This window comes from Cyanistes caeruleus, chromosome 14, assembly GCF_971803275.1.
Source record: "Cyanistes caeruleus chromosome 14, bCyaCae1.hap1.1, whole genome shotgun sequence".
NCBI classification, from domain to species: domain Eukaryota; kingdom Metazoa; phylum Chordata; class Aves; order Passeriformes; family Paridae; genus Cyanistes; species Cyanistes caeruleus.
This window is the reverse complement of record NC_141714.1, coordinates 8,201,705-8,220,278: the sequence shown is the minus strand read 5'-3', so window position 1 is coordinate 8,220,278 and position 18,574 is coordinate 8,201,705. Positions and strand designations below refer to the sequence as shown.

The following is an 18,574-nucleotide window of genomic DNA, read 5'->3' as shown; positions in this document are numbered from 1 at the left end:
AGAGAGAGATGAGAATGATGAAGACTCTTTGCCCCCCAGGGGAAGAAGAAGAGGACCTCTGTTCCCAGAAATGAAGATGATCTCAGAGACACATGAAGGGAACCTTTACTTTTGAACAGCTTATTCTTAAAATAGTGCCCCATAAGTTTGACATGGCCCATGGACACAGCTGTGGGAAGGCTGTAAGGCATGGGAGGAACTTCATGATTTCAGATTTTCTGGGTGGCTGCTATTTGTGGAAATTAAAAGCCACAGGAGAACTGTTTCTTGTGGAGAAGTCTCCATGGCATGGCAAGAGAAATGCCTCTCCTTATGAGAACTGATGAAAGACTGTTGTAGAGGTGGTAACTGATTTAAAATCCCAGGTTTTGTCTCTACGTTGTCAGTTGGGAAAGGAAGTTGGGTAGGGGGAGAAGAAATGAATCTGAAGGTTTTATTCTGATTCTTCTTATTCTTTTAGTTCTGTTAATAAAGTTTTCTTTATACCTTTTAAGTTTTGAGCCTGCTTTACCCTCCTAATTTATAGCTCACAGCAGGAAATGAGTAATAATTCTAGTAGGTGCAGTGGTGATTTTAGCAAGTGCTAAACCCACTACAGTGAAGCACTTAGCAGAGATTTTCTGGCTAACATGACATGCTGGGGATCCCTCAGTTCCTAGTCCTGGCAGACATGTCCTGAAGCAGCTTCTCTAAGTCACTTTGCCAGCACTTTACTTTGTGCAGTAAAATGAAAAGACCCTTTCGTACAGATGTGTTGTCTAAATATTCTTCTAATAGGTAAGACAAATGCCTGGATGATAGAGATGTAGAATATAAATCATCAGATCAATTCTCTACTTAATGATCTGACCCACTCCCAATACAGTTTGTGTCTATACCAAACTGCACACGCATTACCAAAAGGCCACTGTCTGGTTAAGTATTTCACTTGTATCTGAATCATCTTCTTAGCGAACAGCACTAAGAAGTACTGTACTTGAGAGCAGCTAAAATATTCTGTTAATATTCCCATCTACACTTTTGTTGCATTTGACACAATTTGTGTGTCCCCCTGTCACAGCTCCCTCTATGTGCTCAGCCAGGCAACCCACTTCCCTGGCAGCTTCTGTACCAGTGCTTTGCCTGGACAGGGCAGAGCAGCCAGCAGGGAAGTGGGGTAGGGAAACTTGACATGTAGAGAAGTATTTTTCCCCATACTCTTCTAGGTCCCTCAGCTCATATATGTAAATGGTAGAGGGTTTGTGGTAGAGATGAGGGTGGTTTGCAGCTCAGAGATAGGTTTTCTTCAGTGGGCTGTGGGGCTTATTGGTCTTAGTTGTGGTTGTGGTTGGTTGTGGGCTTAGTTTCTTGGTCCCAGCATCATGCTATTCTGCATCTCAGAGAAATTACAGCATCCCACTTGCTCCACTCTCTGGGGTGTCTTGTTTCCTTTTGACAAAACACTCCTTTCAAGTGGAGATAGCAGAGAGACAGACAGTGTCCCAAACAAGAAATCTGTAAGTAATATTTCTTAGCAAAATATCTGATTACCTAGATGCATGTTACAAAGTATGTAGTTATGTTTCATTGCAGTGCTTGCTAATGCAAAACCACCACAGGACACACGTAATTCTGGCTCAGTATCTCAGTCTGAAATGCACCCAGTAAAATGGAAAAAATCTGTGTCTTGGGAATAAAGCATCTCACATCTGGTAGGAACTGCACACTGCTTAAGAGCAGATCACACCTGCAGACACCTGCCCTTCCTCATGTTAGCTCCAGCCCTCAGCAAGACATGGTTCTTCAGCATTGAGTGCATTGCTGTGGGAATCACACAAGTTCTTCTGCTCTGTCTGTGACAGGCCACACTATTTCTCCTTGCACAAAAATAAACTTCATGGACCTTCTTTGGTGTTCACACATTTGCCTGAACTTGACTCTTCTGCTTTGTTGTTTTCCTTTCAGGTCAACAAAACATGAGCCATCTTCACCCACAGGGGAACTGTGTTCAGTACTTTTGTATGTAAAATGATTCTGAATCTATAGAAGCATTTTACTAATGAGTAAGTGAGGTTCACAACACCTAACTGCACAGACAGGTGATCCAAATGATGATCTCCAAAGGTGTTTTGTTGAGCTGAGCCTCCTGGCTAACTCTGTAGCCCAGGGGAATGGCAAGACCCCATGAACTATGACAAATCAACAAAACTCGCAGGGCAGAGGTGGGATAGTTCTAACTTCCAACCTTTTAATCTCATTTCACTCTGAGACAACCTATGCTCAAACAAGTTATCTTCCAGTTCAAAAAACCTACACAAACAGTTCCTGATCTGACTGAGTTCTGCAGATTTCAACCTCCCAGGTAAGTGTCAGCTTATCTATCATCTACAGTCTATCATAGGAAGGGAGAGTTACTGCATGCCTCTGAAGAAAAAGCCTTTTGCAATGACAGTGAAAGGTTTTGCACAAGTGACAAAGGAGATCAGAGACAGACACATTGCAAAGGCAGGGCAACTTACAGTGTTCATGGCACCTAGCAAGAAGCTCCAGGTCATCTGCGTGGTAGTAATCATACCCTGATGTTCCCAGAACTTCAAAGGGTAAATATCCTATAATAGGTGGAGCCCTAGAAAGGAAGCAAAGGGCAGGGAGTGAGCACAAAACTTGATGCTTTGACATCCTGGCAGATAAGCTGTGATACCAGCAATAAACACCTGGTTCGTTCACTTGGCAGGGAAATCTGGAGTGGATTTTCATATAGGCAGTGATGTATTTTAATATAAAACAAAAAAAAATACAGCAAGGGAGAGGTAAAAATTGAGAAAATGAAAAGATGTGTGTTTACTGTTTCACAGCCTATTCATTATGTGGGTGTAGAGAAAGGACTGTACGTATGTGAGTGACTCAATTCATTAAGGATGCTTGTGAGATACAGCTTGAGAAACTCTATGGCTGATCCTGAACACAACAACATGGAGCTAGAGTAAAATTATCCAGTAGGTTGGATATAAGTATCATCTGGGTAGTAATTGTAGAAGAGAGAGTAAGTGGGAAGCTGCAGTGTGTGTCAGGACCAGCTTGGGAAAAAGTAATTTCTCCCCTGGAAAACATTGGGAAACTATAGCCAACAAAACTTTCGGTGCTGGCAGGACAGATAGCAATAAGGCATGGGGCTGTTTTAGGGCTGTTTTTGCTTTGGTTGGTAGAGAAGGAATTGATGAAGTATTTAGATAGGCACATTGCAATGACTTACCTCCCTACTGTGCTATCAATTCTAGTTTTTCCTTTTTCTAGGCAAAACATGAGATTTTTTTAAAAGCAGGTATCCTAACACGGCCTTCACCAAAGCCTGATAGCTTATGATTGTGAAACAACACTGAAATGTGGGGAGATAACCACTGTTTTTGTCTCTGTTCCCTGTATCAGCATGTCACTATCCATCTCCCAGCACTCAGGTACACCAACCTGCACCAACTCAAGCACCCAGTGAGGCAGAATATGTGCTAATGTGGCTCTACCTGTTTGTTCTGGCTGCAGGATGTGCTGATAGTATTCACTTGCCAAGTTCAGTGTGTTTCTCAGGAACAGGGCAAAATGGTAAATAGCTCAAAATGGGGCAGGCTGAAGACAATGTTGCCTATCAAACCTGCCTCTCCTGCTGCCCCTCTCCTGGTAAGCTGAGTGCTCTTAAGGAAGAAGGCCATAAAGTGGCCAAAACCATGAGGAAAAAATTATTTCAGCGTATTACACATGGGTTTTGATGGCTCACTTATCCTGAGATTCTTGGTTATTACTGTGTGACGTTCTCTCTTGGCTGAGCCACTCAGCTCCGCATTTGTCCTCTTGAAAGACACAGTGGTTATTCAGCCACAGAGAGCCCAGGCAGGTCTATAACCTCCTCCTCTTCACCACAGCTGTGGGCAGTCTGGCACCAAATGGGAAATGAAGGGAGAAGGATGATCTAGGGATCTGTTCAACAGCAGTCCCAGGAGGAGCAGTGTGCAGGCAGGAGCTCCTGAGTCCCAGCACAAGGGGTTAGCTGGGACAGCCGGGCCTCCACTTGACAGCAAATCCCTTGAAACGGAGTGTACTGAGCACACAGTGGTCTCTGCCACAATACAGCTTTATTTAGTCAGGTAACTTTTCATAGCACTCTGTTGCTTTTCCTCATGTGACCCAGATTTCTGTTAATGATAATAATATGTGTATTTATTAAAGTGTCCTTCCTGGCTGTCTCTTTGACAGAATGCATCACTGTTTCTTCTATTTTTAATGACATGTTTATTTTCAAGACAATAATGTCTTTCAGATGCACATGAGATAAACATTTAAGCTGATCAGTATTATGCTTTCCTGAATATCACCAGAACTCTTCATAGGAGAAAGCAACCACAAGATCCTCCTCATCTGTCATTTAACAAGGAGATGCCTTGTGGAGCAATTAAAAACTGTCTTGTCAGTTTAAGTTCCAGTCCTGAGATCTGCAACCTGCTATGCAAATGGGAATGCACAGCCTTTAGAGAGTCTTTTGGGTGCAGTAATAAATAACTTTTAATAAATGAAGGGAAAATAAGAACAGTACCACAGTGCTGAAGAGAAACAGATCATTTTCAAAGTTGATGGGGTTTTCTTCCTCTACATATATTTACATATAGACCCAGAATACAGATTTTTCCTATTTTTCTCATGTTTATCCAGATCTATAGAATGCTTTTATTGCACCTGTCTTTACTCTGATTTGAATTGTGATCATGACAGTAAAGGCCCTGATTCCAGCTCTTGCTGGATACACTCCACCCCTGCTGATGGCACATTTCACTGTCAGGCAGCATGTCGTGATGCAAATCAGCAAGAAACAGTAACATTTCTCAGTGTCCTGCAGATTGTACTGGAGAGAGTTTGGAATCAGTGATTAAATAAGACAACTCCCACAATCTCCTGCTTATTCTGGGGTCTGAGCTCACTGCTTGCATCTGGGGCTGTCACAAACTCTGTCTCAGCATTTGTATCATCTTAATTTCCTCTCAGTAACAATGGCTTCCTTGCCATCAGTGGGACTGGAGTGTCTGCAAGCACCCAGCACAGAGACTCCTCTGAGTCATAACGCAGATTAATCAAAAGACTCTGAAAAGTTTCAAAGAAGCTCCTACTCACTTTTTCACAGGAGCTGCTGGGTCATAGCCCTGTGGAAAAGCAGCTCATTTCATTAGTGACGTGAGGGGCTTAGTGCTCTTTTACAAAACTTAACATTAATCAGCTGATTCTAAAAGTGTGCATTAACAGACAGGCCAATTAAAGTCTAATAAAGCCACTCCAGCAAGATCTCATCTGAATGAATAATTATCTGACTGTCCCAAACCATTCATAATCAACTGTAGGACTGTTGCAGGCTCAGTTCCTCCATGCTTCAAGGTATGATGTGAGGCACACACCTTGTGTTCTATATAAATGAGATTTATTATTAATTTTTATTTGCTCTCTCTCCTTCTTGTTCTAAATGTGCAGATATAGATATTTAGATATTTAGATTTTTTAGATTAAGATTTAGATATTTAGATTTAGGTATTTAGATTTTTTTCCTCACCAATATTTTTTTTTCCTTAGAACCTTATTACTAGTCTTCTGTTTTTAGTAATGACTACCTTTACAAAGCTCACAAAGGGAGGGATAATGAAAAGGGCAGGATTTTGCAATGTGCTTATGCACGTATGTCAAATACAGAGAAGTAAAAGAGTGAATAAATTCCTTCAGCTTCTTTTGAAGAAAATTAATCCTAAATTAAGCAGCTTAATAAACTGATTCCAGTCTGTTTCATTCTCCAAGCTGAATTCTAGCCCACCATATTGCATTGTCAAAAACTAATCTATACAATTAAATAATAAAATCCACTGTTTTTTATTGTTTTTAGAAATTCTGTCATTTCTCAAGGTGAAAGTCAAAAGTTTATTGACACAGCAAAAGATTTAGAAGGACTCCTGGAAGCTGTAGTTGTAAAACAGACGAGCTAAATCAATACAGGGAATGTATTGAGACCCACACTGCTCACTTTCAATGATTTATTATCTTGGTTAGGAGATTAGACATTTTCCTAGACATTTTCCAGGGTTTCTTACTTGCCTAAAATATGGAAAATAGTGAAGCATTTAAAGATGCCTAATAGCTAAATTCAGAGTACTGCTATTTACCAAATTGCATTTAATTAGAACTATTGCATTTGGGATCTCAGGCAACAGGTATACAAAGTTTTCTGGTTTTAAACTTTACATTTTATTTATTCTTCAGTGACTAAACCCAAATCTCTTACCTGTGGTCCAAGAATAAAAACTTCCATTCTAAACTATGCCGTGATGTAAATTCTTCACATGGCTCTTCAGTGTTGCAGAGCTCCTGCAAAGAAATGGGCACATTCAGACATTTAATTCTAAGAAATGATGAAAGGAGTCCACTATCAAAATCTAGGATGCATCTTGTTGATATAATAAACCATAGCAAAATACAGTGCTTTTAAAGCACTTGACTTATTTTGCTTTAAGGAACGTGTAAGATTTGTTTTATAGATGCATGAACTGATGAAAAATGGCTGAATAGTTTACCTTGAGATGAATTTCAGAGCTAGGATAAATAGTCAAAGACTCTCGTCTTGCACTCTCTAAGCAAAATTCTCAAGGTTTTTTCAAATACTGGTATTTGAATATGGATGACAGATCCAGGTCTAGCCTCTAACTGAGCTGGCTAATGCCCTCTTGAGCAAGCAGCACCTGGTTGTTATCCCTGTCATCAGTGCACAGTGCCATGGGACATTTACAGACCTGCAGGAAGAGGCCATGACACACCTTTTCAATGTTTTGAGATGCAGATGGTGTCCTTACACAAAGGAGTGGTGGATGCACATATTTGAAGGCAGCAAATTCCCAAGTGGTGAAGCTGACCACTTTGTCTTGGAGCTTCCCAGGCTGCCCCCTCCAAGACACCCCATCACAAAACCATTTCTTCTCAAAAGCAGCTCCCGCTTTATATCTTTACCTTTCCAAAGTACATACTTATGTCATCTCCCATTCCCAGCCACAGCCATGTGCTCTCTCCTCTACTAACCCTGTGCACATGCAACCTGTGCTGCTGATGCTGCTTCTGGCAGTGCCACAGCATCCACTGCAGCTTCCGCGCCCCAGGGCAGAGGCAACTGCACAGAGCTCACCTTTAAGAACTGAGGCGTGACAAGACGAACAGTCGCTACCAGGCAAATCTGCTCCTCTGTGGCTGACCTGAAAGCTCGTGCAATAGCTGACTCAAAGCCGTTACAGGAAGGTGTAGGCACTAGAAACAACCAGACAATTTATTTAAGAAGAAAAGAAAGGAGAGCTTTCTTCTCATGTTGAGACAGGTATAGCAACTGATGAAATCCAAGCAACAAACTCCTCCTACCCACAGGGTGATGCCACACTGATCCACACTGATTTTATTTTAAAAAATTATTTTTATTTTATTTAAAGCACAACGCTTTAGGTTCCAATTTTCACAGCTGTAATCACGTACCCCGGCTTTGTAAGACAGCTCTGAGCAGCTCACAGTGTGCAGCTGCAGTCTCCTTGTCAGCCTTTCTCTAGGCAAACATTTGCAAGATTCAGGATTTTACAGGCACCTCAAAGTACTTAATCTCTGCAAAGTGTTGTTTCACTGCCACAAGTGAAACAGAATACCATATTTTACTGGCTATTTGAAGAAGTGGGCTGCTTTACAATTGGCAGTTGGTCAAAGAGAGGCATTTTCAGTCTGGTATCAGCTTTAGGCACAACATGCAGGAGAGTGCACTCTTCTAAACAACAGACTTCCCACCACTTTTGTATGAAAAATATATCGAATGTATGCACAGCTCATTCCATCCCTGACAATTACGGGGCATTTTCAGCAGAAACAGAGCCTTTAAGATGCTACAGATCAAGGCAATTTAAAGAAGAGAGGCGGAGAGGCAAAGATAGGCTGGAACAGTAACTTACCATCAGTAAAATATTTAAAATCCACTACAAATTTCACATATTCGTACATCAGGGGTTCATTTGGATCTAAGCTGCCTCTTGCTAAATGGCAACAAAACTCTATTTGTTTTTCTGCTGAAATGCAAGAGAGGGAGACACAGACAATGTTATTAGAAGTTTGCACTTTAGCTAGCTCACACAATTTATCTACCAACCCTGTTGCTGTAGTATCTGAGCACACCCTTCTGGGAAGCTTCTGATACCCAGAAGTAAATATGTAACTACTAGGAGCAATTATCAGCTGTTTCTGCTTTAGGAAATGTATTCTCACCCTTTTTTCTTGTCTTTGCAGTCACCCCAGTAAACTGAGCGTGAAGCCCTAGCTGTACTGGTCAGCAGGATTTTCCCCTGACTTTGTGAATGTAGGATCTCATGCAAAGCACTTACATGGTACTGCAGTACTCTGCTCTGGCACTGCTCAGTAGAACCTAGACCCATAGGGCACTGAACCCTAAGCCTTTCCATTTACAGTGAAGGGCACTGTGCCAAGCTCTAATCCAGTTTTCTACCCCAAGTCTGAACTCTACAGATTAGACCACACAGCCTTCAGCCAGAGGGAAACGACTCCCCGGGCAGAGCATCATCAGGCTGCTTAGAGCATCATCAGGCTGCTCAGCTCCCACGGATGCTTATGGGGCAGCAGGGAGGGGAGCCCAATGCTTGGTGGCCTTGCCAAACCCACTGCGAAGTGGGTTGGGGCTCAGCACAGGCTTAATGAAACACAGGTACTGGGAAGATGCTGCTGCCTGCTCTGGTCCTGGGGACATTTTCTGTGGGAAAGGGATATGGGGCAGCAACCAGCAGTACAGATCCAGACGGACTGTTCAGATAGAAAGGCTGTTGCTTAAGTTACATTAGGGCTTCTCTTGTATCCTGAGATATGCAACCTTCTTAAGGAATAACAGCGCTGCCAAAACTGTTTGGGATTTCTCCAAATTTTTTTCCCTTGAGCCCTCACTCCTTTCTCAGGCTTAGTCTAGCATCCCACCTGGAGAAAAGCACCTACCATCCAAGGGGCAAAGCAAATGGTAAAACAAAGACTGTCCTAATCAAAGAGCAAGTAGTGGGAGCACATAGGAACATTAGACATGATGCACTAAGACCCACAAATGAATCAAAACAGAAGTGGCAGGCAAGAGCATTAAACAGCTGGAGAGCTCTGTACAGACTTCCCTGAGAGCTGTTTGCTTTTGGCAAAGTTCTCTAACTGACAGACAAGAGCAGAGCTTACCATTTAGAAAATCAGCTGCAACAGGATCTGTCATGAGCACATGTGGAGAAAGGAGCTTGTACACCTCACTCTGCTCCCCCTCAGGCAGAAAGTTTAATATATTTTGGTCCACCAAATCTGACTGATACAAAAGAATGCTTTGTCATGTTCAGCAGTACATGTTCAACCTGACACAACCACATGCCTTTTCATCCCTCAGCATCCCTCAGCTGCTGGTCTGGCACGAATGCCTAAGACAAGGAAGCCCAGCCAGATCTGCCCTGCAGACAGATCTAGGGCAGAATATTACCTTTAGACTATTTTACCCCAGGATTACTATCTATTACTATCTATTTGCAAAAGATTTAATGATTCCCAGAGGTTGCCCTTCAGTTCAGACAGTTATAGGCTGGAAAAGAAATCCTGGTACCACAGGAATATAGCATGATGAGAAGTAAAATATTTTTCTTTGAAAGCATGACACAGAAGAGGGAGAGAGCTCCTTCTTACATCCTCCATTTGTCTTTAGGTTAAACATCTGGTAAAATCAGCTTGATCTGTAAGTGATTCAGTGCTCATCAACCCACATATCCTGACTAAAACGGTTCTACCAAAATGTCAGCACAGATTTGTTCTTTGCACACATAACATTCAGGTAACTGTGTGCTCAAACTTGCCCTCATATAGGGCACCTTGGTGCTTCGTGCTTGGCACCAAATAAAGAGAAAAATGTTTTTGAGGGGGCCAAGCTGAAATTTCTGCACCTGACAACTAACTGGTTTCTAGAAGTTCTCCCAGAAAACCCTGAGGTCACACATTTGTTACTAAAGACTATGAGCTCAAAGTAGAAAAATCCAGTGTCATTTGAAGAGCATAGATTCAGTTCTTAGATAATATTTACATTATCTAAGAAGAGCTTCAGCATGGATTCACAACCATAAGATTCTCTATTAACCTGCTGGGTCAAACACCTCCCAGATCTTTAGATGTATAGTCAGGTGGTGAGCTATAAATACAGTGATTTTACATAGTTGAGGTTTTTTTAAGCTAACTCATAGACCTTGGGAGAGAGTCAGTTACTCACAGGAACTTGAGAAACTCCACAAGAGTTTGTTGGCTGACCTCCCACCCGCAGTCAGTTGCCTCTTTGGTTGGATTCTGCACTGACTGATTTACATTAAGGAGGGGAATGAGCCTTCAATGTATTGCATGGTCAGAACTTACCGGCAAGTGTCCTAGCAGAGATGAAACACTATCAGATACATAAATAATAATCCCATCAGTGGTAAGAGCAATGAGAAAGCCATCTAGTGCCTAATGATAATAGGCAGAAAAAAAAAGAATAAAAAGAAAACAAAATTATGCAAGGGAAAAACTTAAAATATTTTAGACTAATTGATTCTTTAGTGATGCTTCTAACAGCTTAAACCTAGCAGAAATGAATCAAAGAAATGACACTTCAATGTGGAAAGTAAAAATTACACATGCTGTCTAATTCAACATTCTTTTTATATTCTTATTTTCTCATTCTCATTATTATTAAATTTACTTGTATTTTTCACCCAGTGAGTATTTATTTAACATGAAGTAAGACAGTGATGCTTAGAATTTCAGCACCCACACAATCTTACTGACTTCAGTCACCTTATTATGTGTTCTGAATTACACAATAGTTAACAAACTTGATGCACAAGGAGATGTTACAGCAAATCCAGCATAGACGGATAGATAAGCAGAGACAGAAAAATTATACAATTATGTATTTTTAGTAGTTTATGGACAATATGAAGACGTTCTAAAGCCTTATTTATTTTGCTTAAAACACTGATTTGTAAGGCGAGTGACAAAACAATTTTAAGGTTTGATTTGCTTCCCCTTTCTCATTTGCAGTGCTTTCTGTTCCAGAGTTAAAGCTCTCTGTCACTTTTAAGTCACTGCCTGTGCTTTTCTCCTTGGATGTTGTGTTCTCCCTGTCCTTCACAATATCTCCTTGTACTGTTTACCCAGCATCTGTCCTTATTCTTCTTTAACATCAATAACTGGGACGTTTAATAGGTGGTCAGCACTGTGTACAAAGCCAGCTCTTCTAAAGACACTGTTAGGCTGTTCTGCAGTTTAGCAGGGAGCCAAAAACGCTATATTCACCATCTCCCCCACCTCACTTCCAGACTTCTTTTGCTCAGATTGAGTCCTCTCTGGGAAAAACCCACTGATTTTAAGCAAACTGTTTAATGGCCTACCAGAATCCAGCAAGCCAGCAGTTATTACAGGGCTTGCTGTCCCCTATCACTTCCAGTCTAAGGGGGGAATTTGTTTTGATTCAGCTGGAACAAGCTAGCTTGTTTGGCAAGAGAGATTCCAAGAAAGAATGAAGAGACTTTTCCAGAGAGGTGAGTCATGACATCCTGATGAAAAGGAATAACTAAGACACAGCAGCACCTCCCAGCTCAGCCCAGCATACACCCTTATTTTGGTGGGGCAAAGAGCAGCAGCTGCCCACACAGGGTAGGAGATGTCCCTGCCAGAGGAGCATGCAGCACAAACCCAGAGCCACATTCTTAAAAGGGGAGAAATGTAGGCTTGGGGGATGTTTCTAGATTGGTAAAGCATTTTAGAGGTGGGAGTATAGGAGCTGTTTTCCTGACTGCACTTAAAGGCAATTCAAGCAGAAAAGGCAGCACTCCCATCAAGAGGACAGCAGTGCACAGCCACTGCAAAGACAGCACAAGCAGTGCTGCCTGGCTAATGTGATATGGGAGGAAGAGAGCTGCTCTGCTTTTTTAAGGTCCTTTCAAATTTTTTTCTAAAAAAAGCCAGCTCTAGTGGCTATTCTGAGCAAAGGAAATGTTTTTTTTCTTCTCTCACCATGCCAAATCATTCTTCATTCCCAAACGAAAAGCCATTTACCTTTAAGGGGAAGCAATCTTACTTTTAATTCTGTGTCAGCAAAGCATTTAGTACAACATTGTTCTCTGTCAGGTTTGTACTGTATATGCCAGCAGAGTAGAAATCATTAATATCAGGACCTACAGGTGAAAAAGAACTGTATATCCCTGAACTACTCTACTGAACTGATTATTTCTCACTAATCTATTTAATTTCTTCTTACCTCTAACATCAACTGAGTGAACTCTTCGTTGCTAAGAAATGAAGGCTTCCAGTCTTGTCTAATCTGACAGGCTTCTGTCTGTGCTGTGATTTCTTAAAGAGAAAATGTCAAAAAAGCAACATGACTCATGCTACTTGGATTTTTTTCATTTTCAAGTAACACTAGATATCTTTAAAGAGGCTGTTAGAGGAATCATCCGCATCTTCACATAAAGCCTTCTTACATGTAACAGACATTTTCCATGCCATCATGATACAAATACATTAGAAACCAAGAAAGGGAAATGGAGACATTTTAGGAGTCCTGAAGATAACCTTAAAAAATTAAGATCAAAGGGCTAATTTTACAGTAGTAGAGCATCCCTGTGAGCAAAGGATGTCTGCAATTCTGTAGCTGTTTCTTTCAATTCTGGAGCTCTTTCACAAGCTGCTCTTGTGAGTTCCCAGGTAGCAGGACAGGTTTATAATCTCCTAATCCAAGAGACCTAGGAAGATGGCATAGAATCCCTTCTCCCCTGACTTTTGTAATGGGTGCTGTTCCTCAGCTTTTCCCTCCTCATGTTCTGATTGAGAGTGCACAAAGCAAGCCAGGGTATGTGGAGGCCAGTGACGGTAATGAGGTATCCACAGTAAAAAGCATACAGCACAGCAGCTTTTCAAATCTATGTTTAACTGGTCAGCAGTGTATTCAGCTCTAGCCCATCTCCTGAGGCCAACTAGTGTGCCTTATTCTGCTCCTCACTTAAGCGCATATGGATGGCTAAGATGCTTGGGAAAAACAGTTTGCATTTTCTGAGTGGAAACCGGCTGCTGGGCAGATGCAGAGCCAGGACCCTCCAGTACCTTTCTGTTTCTGTAGGAAGTCGATGGTCCTCTGCAGTATTGTGGACTTGTCCATCTTGAGAGGGTGGCCATGGCCCTGCAGCATTGTACAAAGCTCTTTAATGAGGACATTGAACTGGTCTCTCCTCTTCTTCTCAGATTTGTTGCGTGATGCCCTGGGCAACAAAAACATAAATACCCCTATGCAGAATGAAGGACCTAAAGCAAAACCAGAGCGAGGTGATCTACCCGGCCCCAGTAAAACACTTTAAATACAAGAATCTAAACTCTGCTAGGAATGTTTATTTGTTTAAAACTGGGCTTGCACACAAGGATTTTGCTGGTACTTAGAGCCCTGTAGCAAGACTGAACTCACTGGCAGCAAGGAACACCTGGAGATAAAACATATTTGGGTTCATTTGGGAAAAACCATAGCCTTACATAAATTTTAGCAGCAGTGCCCACTGTTTCAAAAGCAGTGATAGTGAAGGTGCTATGGGAGAAATTCCTCCAGTAAAAGAAAAGTATGTTCATGCATATTCATGCTTTGCTTACTTAATTATTATGAACTTTTGTTTTACAGTTAGTACACACACACATAAATGTCAAAATGTGAAGAATTTCTCTGATTTTTACTTGCAAAAGGAGCTCAACAAGAGACAGCACTGTGCAGAGGCAATTGAACTGCAGAATAAAATCTTGTATGTCATCTTGAAAATCTCCTGCTGTGATATATGAAACTGGGAATGTTAAGAGTCTGTCTGTAGAACTACAACTAGTTTTCAGCCCACAAATTAAGAATATTTAATAGGCTTTCCCCCTCCATTAAAAACAATAAAGGAGAAAGCAAATCCATTCAGTTTCTTCTAAAGTGTACTTTCCAGTGCTCATATCTGAAATAACACTTTTCAAACAACCTCTTCCAGTAGTAATTAATTTGCTTTACAAGTGTATTCATGATGATACATACTTCCTGTGATCTAGACTGAGGGTGGTATGCAGAAAGCATTTCCAATCATATTCAGGTTGGCATTTGGATGTTTTCTGATCCAGCATTAACGTTCACAGTCATCTCTGTTTTGGCACTTGAGTACAATGACTAAACAGAACTGAGCCAAGTGCTTCTCTGACAGGAGACTAACTCAGACCTGTGTTAAAGCAGGACTGCTATGGGAACTCTACCCCAGGTGAACAGTACTGCTCGATGCCAGTAAGACCACAGGTCAGGAATCCTACTTCAAGATAATAAATAGCCATGGGATAGCACGAGATCCTGAGGGCACAGCAATGTAATTTAAGGACCACTCAGCCAAATAACCCATTGTAGGGGTAACCAAACTTTGTGACAAGCCTGAATGGTGACTTAAAAAATGCTGCTTGTGGTCAGCTATACACAACCTATAAACTGTAGAGTTTTGCCTCTAACATCAGTGGGATCAAGTTCATCATCAAGCACTGGAGAACACAGCATTTACAATTCTCCTCCAGGAGTGCATCCTGTCATACCTCTTTGCCCTGTCCTTCTCATCTTCATCCATCAGTTCGTTTACACAACACAGGGCTCTGCAAGAAAAAGACAGAAGTACTTACTGAGACACATTCCCTGATCTTGCTAGGAATGTCAAAACATGAAGTGTAGTGGTTTATACTTAAAGACTTCCTGGATGTTTCAATCATCCCTTTCCCAAATTCTACTCTTTCTTTCCTTGCAAGGTATGTCTTTCCTTGCTTCATGAGAAGTGAGACCACAGCTACATGCCCAAACATCCAGCTACGATAACAGGGAGGGAGGGAGGGAGGGAAGGAGGGAAGGAAGGAAGGAGGGAGGGAAGGAAGGAGGGAAGGAAGGAAGGAGGGAGGGAAGGAAGGAGGGAAGGAAGGAAGTGGCGGAAGGAAGTGGCGGAAGGAAGGAAGGAAGTGGCGGAAGGAAGTGGCGGAAGGAAGTGGCGGAAGGAAGGAAGTGGCGGAAGGAAGTGGCGGAAGGAAGTGGCGGAAGGAAGGAAGTGGCGGAAGGAAGGAAGTGGCGGAAGGAAGTGGCGGAAGGAAGGAAGGAAGTGGCGGAAGGAAGTGGCGGAAGGAAGTGGCGGAAGGAAGTGGCGGAAGGAAGTGGCGGAAGGAAGTGGCGGAAGGAAGTGGCGGAAGTGGCGGAAGTGGCGGAAGTGGCGGAAGGAAGGAAGGAAGGAAGGAAGGAAGGAAGGAAGGAAGGAAGGAAGGAAGGAAGGAAGGAAGGAAGGAAGGAAGGAAGGAAGGAAGGAAGGAAGGAAGGAAGGAAGGAAGGAAGGAAGGAAGGAAGGAAGGAAGGAAGGAAGGAAGGAAGGAAGGAAGAAAGAAAGGAAGAAAGAAAGAAAGAAAGGAAGAAAGAAAGAAAGGAAGAAAGGAAGAAAGAAACTGTTCTAATCCCCCAAAGGATTATTATTAGGCATCAGCAGCATATTATAAGGATATTTAAGAGATTATATGATAGACAGGTTCATCCAGAACATCCTGCAGCCAATGACTGCTGCTTGCACTGGTTCCCACATTCTCTCACATCATCTGAGCTGTGTTCTGGGATTCATACCCAAGGCTTCAATTTAAAATATCCTCACCTGGCACTAACCAGGGAAAAACAGTTGGCAACAACTCCCAGTAAGGACACAGTACTCTCAAGCCCTATTAAATGATGGAAAATTCAACACAAGGGTAACTTCTTTGCTGGTGCCTTGCTTTCTGTGACTCAGATGGGCTGAGTCTGAGGGGCAAAAAGCCAGGGAGGTGCAGGTGAGGCAGCTGCTGTCACCACACCATGTTGTCTGGGACAGCTCTGCTGGATTGCACCCCCTCAGACACTTCCAAAGAGGAAATCACACCCACCCCATTATTAGAACCAATCTGCCCCATCTCTGGTGAGCACTTTCCCTGCAAAACACCCCATGCTGTCCAGAACTCAAGGGACATTTTTCCATTGGTACATCTAAAAGATTTTCTCTGTTAGAGACTATTCCAAGCTCAAACTACTTGGTCGCTACAAAAATAACACAAAACAGAACCACCTGCAACTGTCAGGAAGTCAAAGATGCTCCTCATAGCAATAGCTACAAAATTTTATCTTTCTGTCCCTGCTCCAGGACAAGGATCTCCCTCACTGCAGATGATCTGGGCAAAAGAAACTGTATGAATTCTTTTGTTACGAATGCACTCCATAGAGAGGGAGTGGTTCTCACTGCCTGAGTCACCAAAAGCTACAAGCCAAATTAGAAATTACCTGTTCTATTCCTCAGATTCATCAGTCCAGACTGACAGAGTGGGATTAGCACTTCTTATCACCATGTAAATTAGACGGAGAAAAATTAATCCTGGAAGGAAAAGCAAGTCCAGTGAAAACACAGTTGAAGGCAAGACTTAGCCTAGACAGCTGCAGTCACTTCAAGCTGAGAAAAGTCTACCACCACAAATTAGAAGCATTCTCAAGTATGACTGATGAAAGCTCAGCAAAGCCTCCAGTAATGGGAGCTGGACTAAGTTCTTGGCCTCCTGGCTCTGTAGGTACTGCCTACTGCCATAGAAGCAGCCTGGGAAGGCCAATGTGAGCTCTCCTGTCCAAAAAGCTGTGCGACCCAGCAGGGTGGCAGAATGGCCCTACTGGCTTGGAGCCACTGAGGATCAACTGGAGTTCTTCCAAGGTATGACATTTTACCTGATGTGCTGTGAAAATCAGAAGTATGACCTGTACCTCATCTATCAAATTTTGCAGCCAAAACCTCCTTCAAGACAAACATGATCAGCAAAAGTCAACACAAGCCACAATCACCCACCTGTGAATGGACTCAAGGCCTCCCCTTAATACTTCCTACTCATGGGACACACAAAATCTAGGGAAAATATCATGTTAACTCCTGGCACTCTCAGTGAAGCAGCAACTGGAAACAGCAATGGCGTAGCAAACTTAAACTCAGTGAATATGCTACGTCTCTATTCTCACAGCGGTGGAACACTGGTCAAATGACATGCTTTTATTCCAGTTCAAAAGGAGCATGTGATCTTATTTGTTACCCAGTTGAGCTGAGGCTCTTATCACTGCTGCTCATCCCTCAGTACTGTTCTATCAAAATCACAGAGTTGTTTCTTCTTTAGAGGAATGACTTCTACAGAAGATTTAGTGACTAGGGATTTTGTGACTTTGGTTCAGAGATAAACAGGTATAAAAGAAGTCTTTTTAAAGCAATGGGTTAAATTATAAAAAATGCTTGTGGATACACAGAAAGATCTATCAAAATTTTTCAGGGAATGTTCTTTGTATGCAGATTTGACCATGCAAAAATTCATCTACAGGAAAGGATTTTTCCCAAGCTTAGAGTGCAAAGCATTATTTTATAGAAAACTGTATTTTATGGAAACTCTGCCCACAGGTTGTCAAATAACTGAAAGCTCCCAAGAAGCCTAGAGGGTTTTCTGCCTCATTAGAATGGTTAGCCTCCCACCCAGCTGGAATAGCAGCAAGCTTACAGAAGCTGTTTGGTCACCAGGAGAGTCAACAATCCAGATAATGCTAACTGAGCCTAAACTGGAAAATGAAGCCTGGATTCTCCAGTCTCCAGGAGGAGCTATCACTCTGCTGCAGTACAGCAGATGTGAGCAGCCAGGGGCAGAGGAATGAGGCTTTCTAATGAATATGAGCAAGGCCCTCAGCCAACACCAGACTTGGAGGAGCTCACAGAATAAATGGCTATAAAAGAATTCACAGGCCCAACCACACTGAGCAGCTTTTTGCATGATGCAGCAGGACAGTAAGCTAGAACGTCTTAGTAGAAAGACACCTAAGGACAAAATAATCTTAACTGGATTAAGCACATCAGGACTGCATTTAGCTAAGTGCTTTTTGTCTTGTTATAAGACAGATCTAAATATAGTAACCAGAATACTTAAAGAATAGTTTCATAAGGGTTGTATACACTCCTCAGCCAGTTAAGGCACTTAGCACTACTGACAGCAGTATGTCTGCAGGTTAAGAGTATTTTAAATAGATCTAGATAGAATCTCTTTGACCTTAACTGCATTAATCAGAGGGATCAAAATTTATTTATTGCCTCCTGAAAATCTCCTTCTGTAACACCTTGAGAGAGGGATTCCTGAATTCTGGGGGCATGTAAAGGGGAAACTTGTCAGTGCTGCTGGCATTGTTTCTCATCCCACCTACAACAGGTGAGGATCAGCTTTCTCACAAAGCAATGCACATCCAACATTGCTTAATGCCCTCTGTAAAGGGAAATTATTTTTTTCTTCCTTTGTACAGTAAGTCTCAAAAACCATTCATAGCTTTTTAAGGGTACATTATATTTCAAACTTTTCAAATATCAGAGTATTTGAAGTTGCTTCCAGGGTTACGGAAAGGGCAATGTAGCTAAATGACAGCCTTAACAAGACAAATGGACTTTGCAGAAAA

General features: G+C 42.1%; 1 protein-coding gene across 13 annotated transcripts in view; it reads right to left on the bottom strand.

Moving 5' to 3' along the window:
* The window catches only part of PASD1 (PAS domain containing repressor 1), a 57,842-nt gene that overhangs the window by 16,036 nt on the left and 23,232 nt on the right, over window positions 1-18,574 (bottom strand). For 4 of the 13 annotated variants that reach the window (XM_086850588.1, XM_086850596.1, XM_086850592.1 and 1 more), the window contains exons 2-11: window positions 16,397-16,487; window positions 14,659-14,715; window positions 13,174-13,328; window positions 12,332-12,423; window positions 10,447-10,536; window positions 9,244-9,364; window positions 7,974-8,087; window positions 7,175-7,293; window positions 6,284-6,366; window positions 2,499-2,605 (exon numbers count right to left, since the gene is read on the bottom strand). In XM_086850588.1, the coding sequence (XP_086706714.1) occupies window positions 2,499-2,605; window positions 6,284-6,366; window positions 7,175-7,293; window positions 7,974-8,087; window positions 9,244-9,364; window positions 10,447-10,536; window positions 12,332-12,423; window positions 13,174-13,328; window positions 14,659-14,690 (913 nt within the window). In that variant the 5' untranslated portion in view covers window positions 14,691-14,715; window positions 16,397-16,487. The remainder of the gene's footprint in view (window positions 1-2,498; window positions 2,606-6,283; window positions 6,367-7,174; window positions 7,294-7,973; window positions 8,088-9,243; window positions 9,365-10,446; window positions 10,537-12,331; window positions 12,424-13,173; window positions 13,329-14,658; window positions 14,716-16,396; window positions 16,488-18,574) is intronic. The other 9 variants (XM_086850591.1, XM_086850597.1, XM_086850594.1 and 6 more) reach the window with 5 other exon arrangements.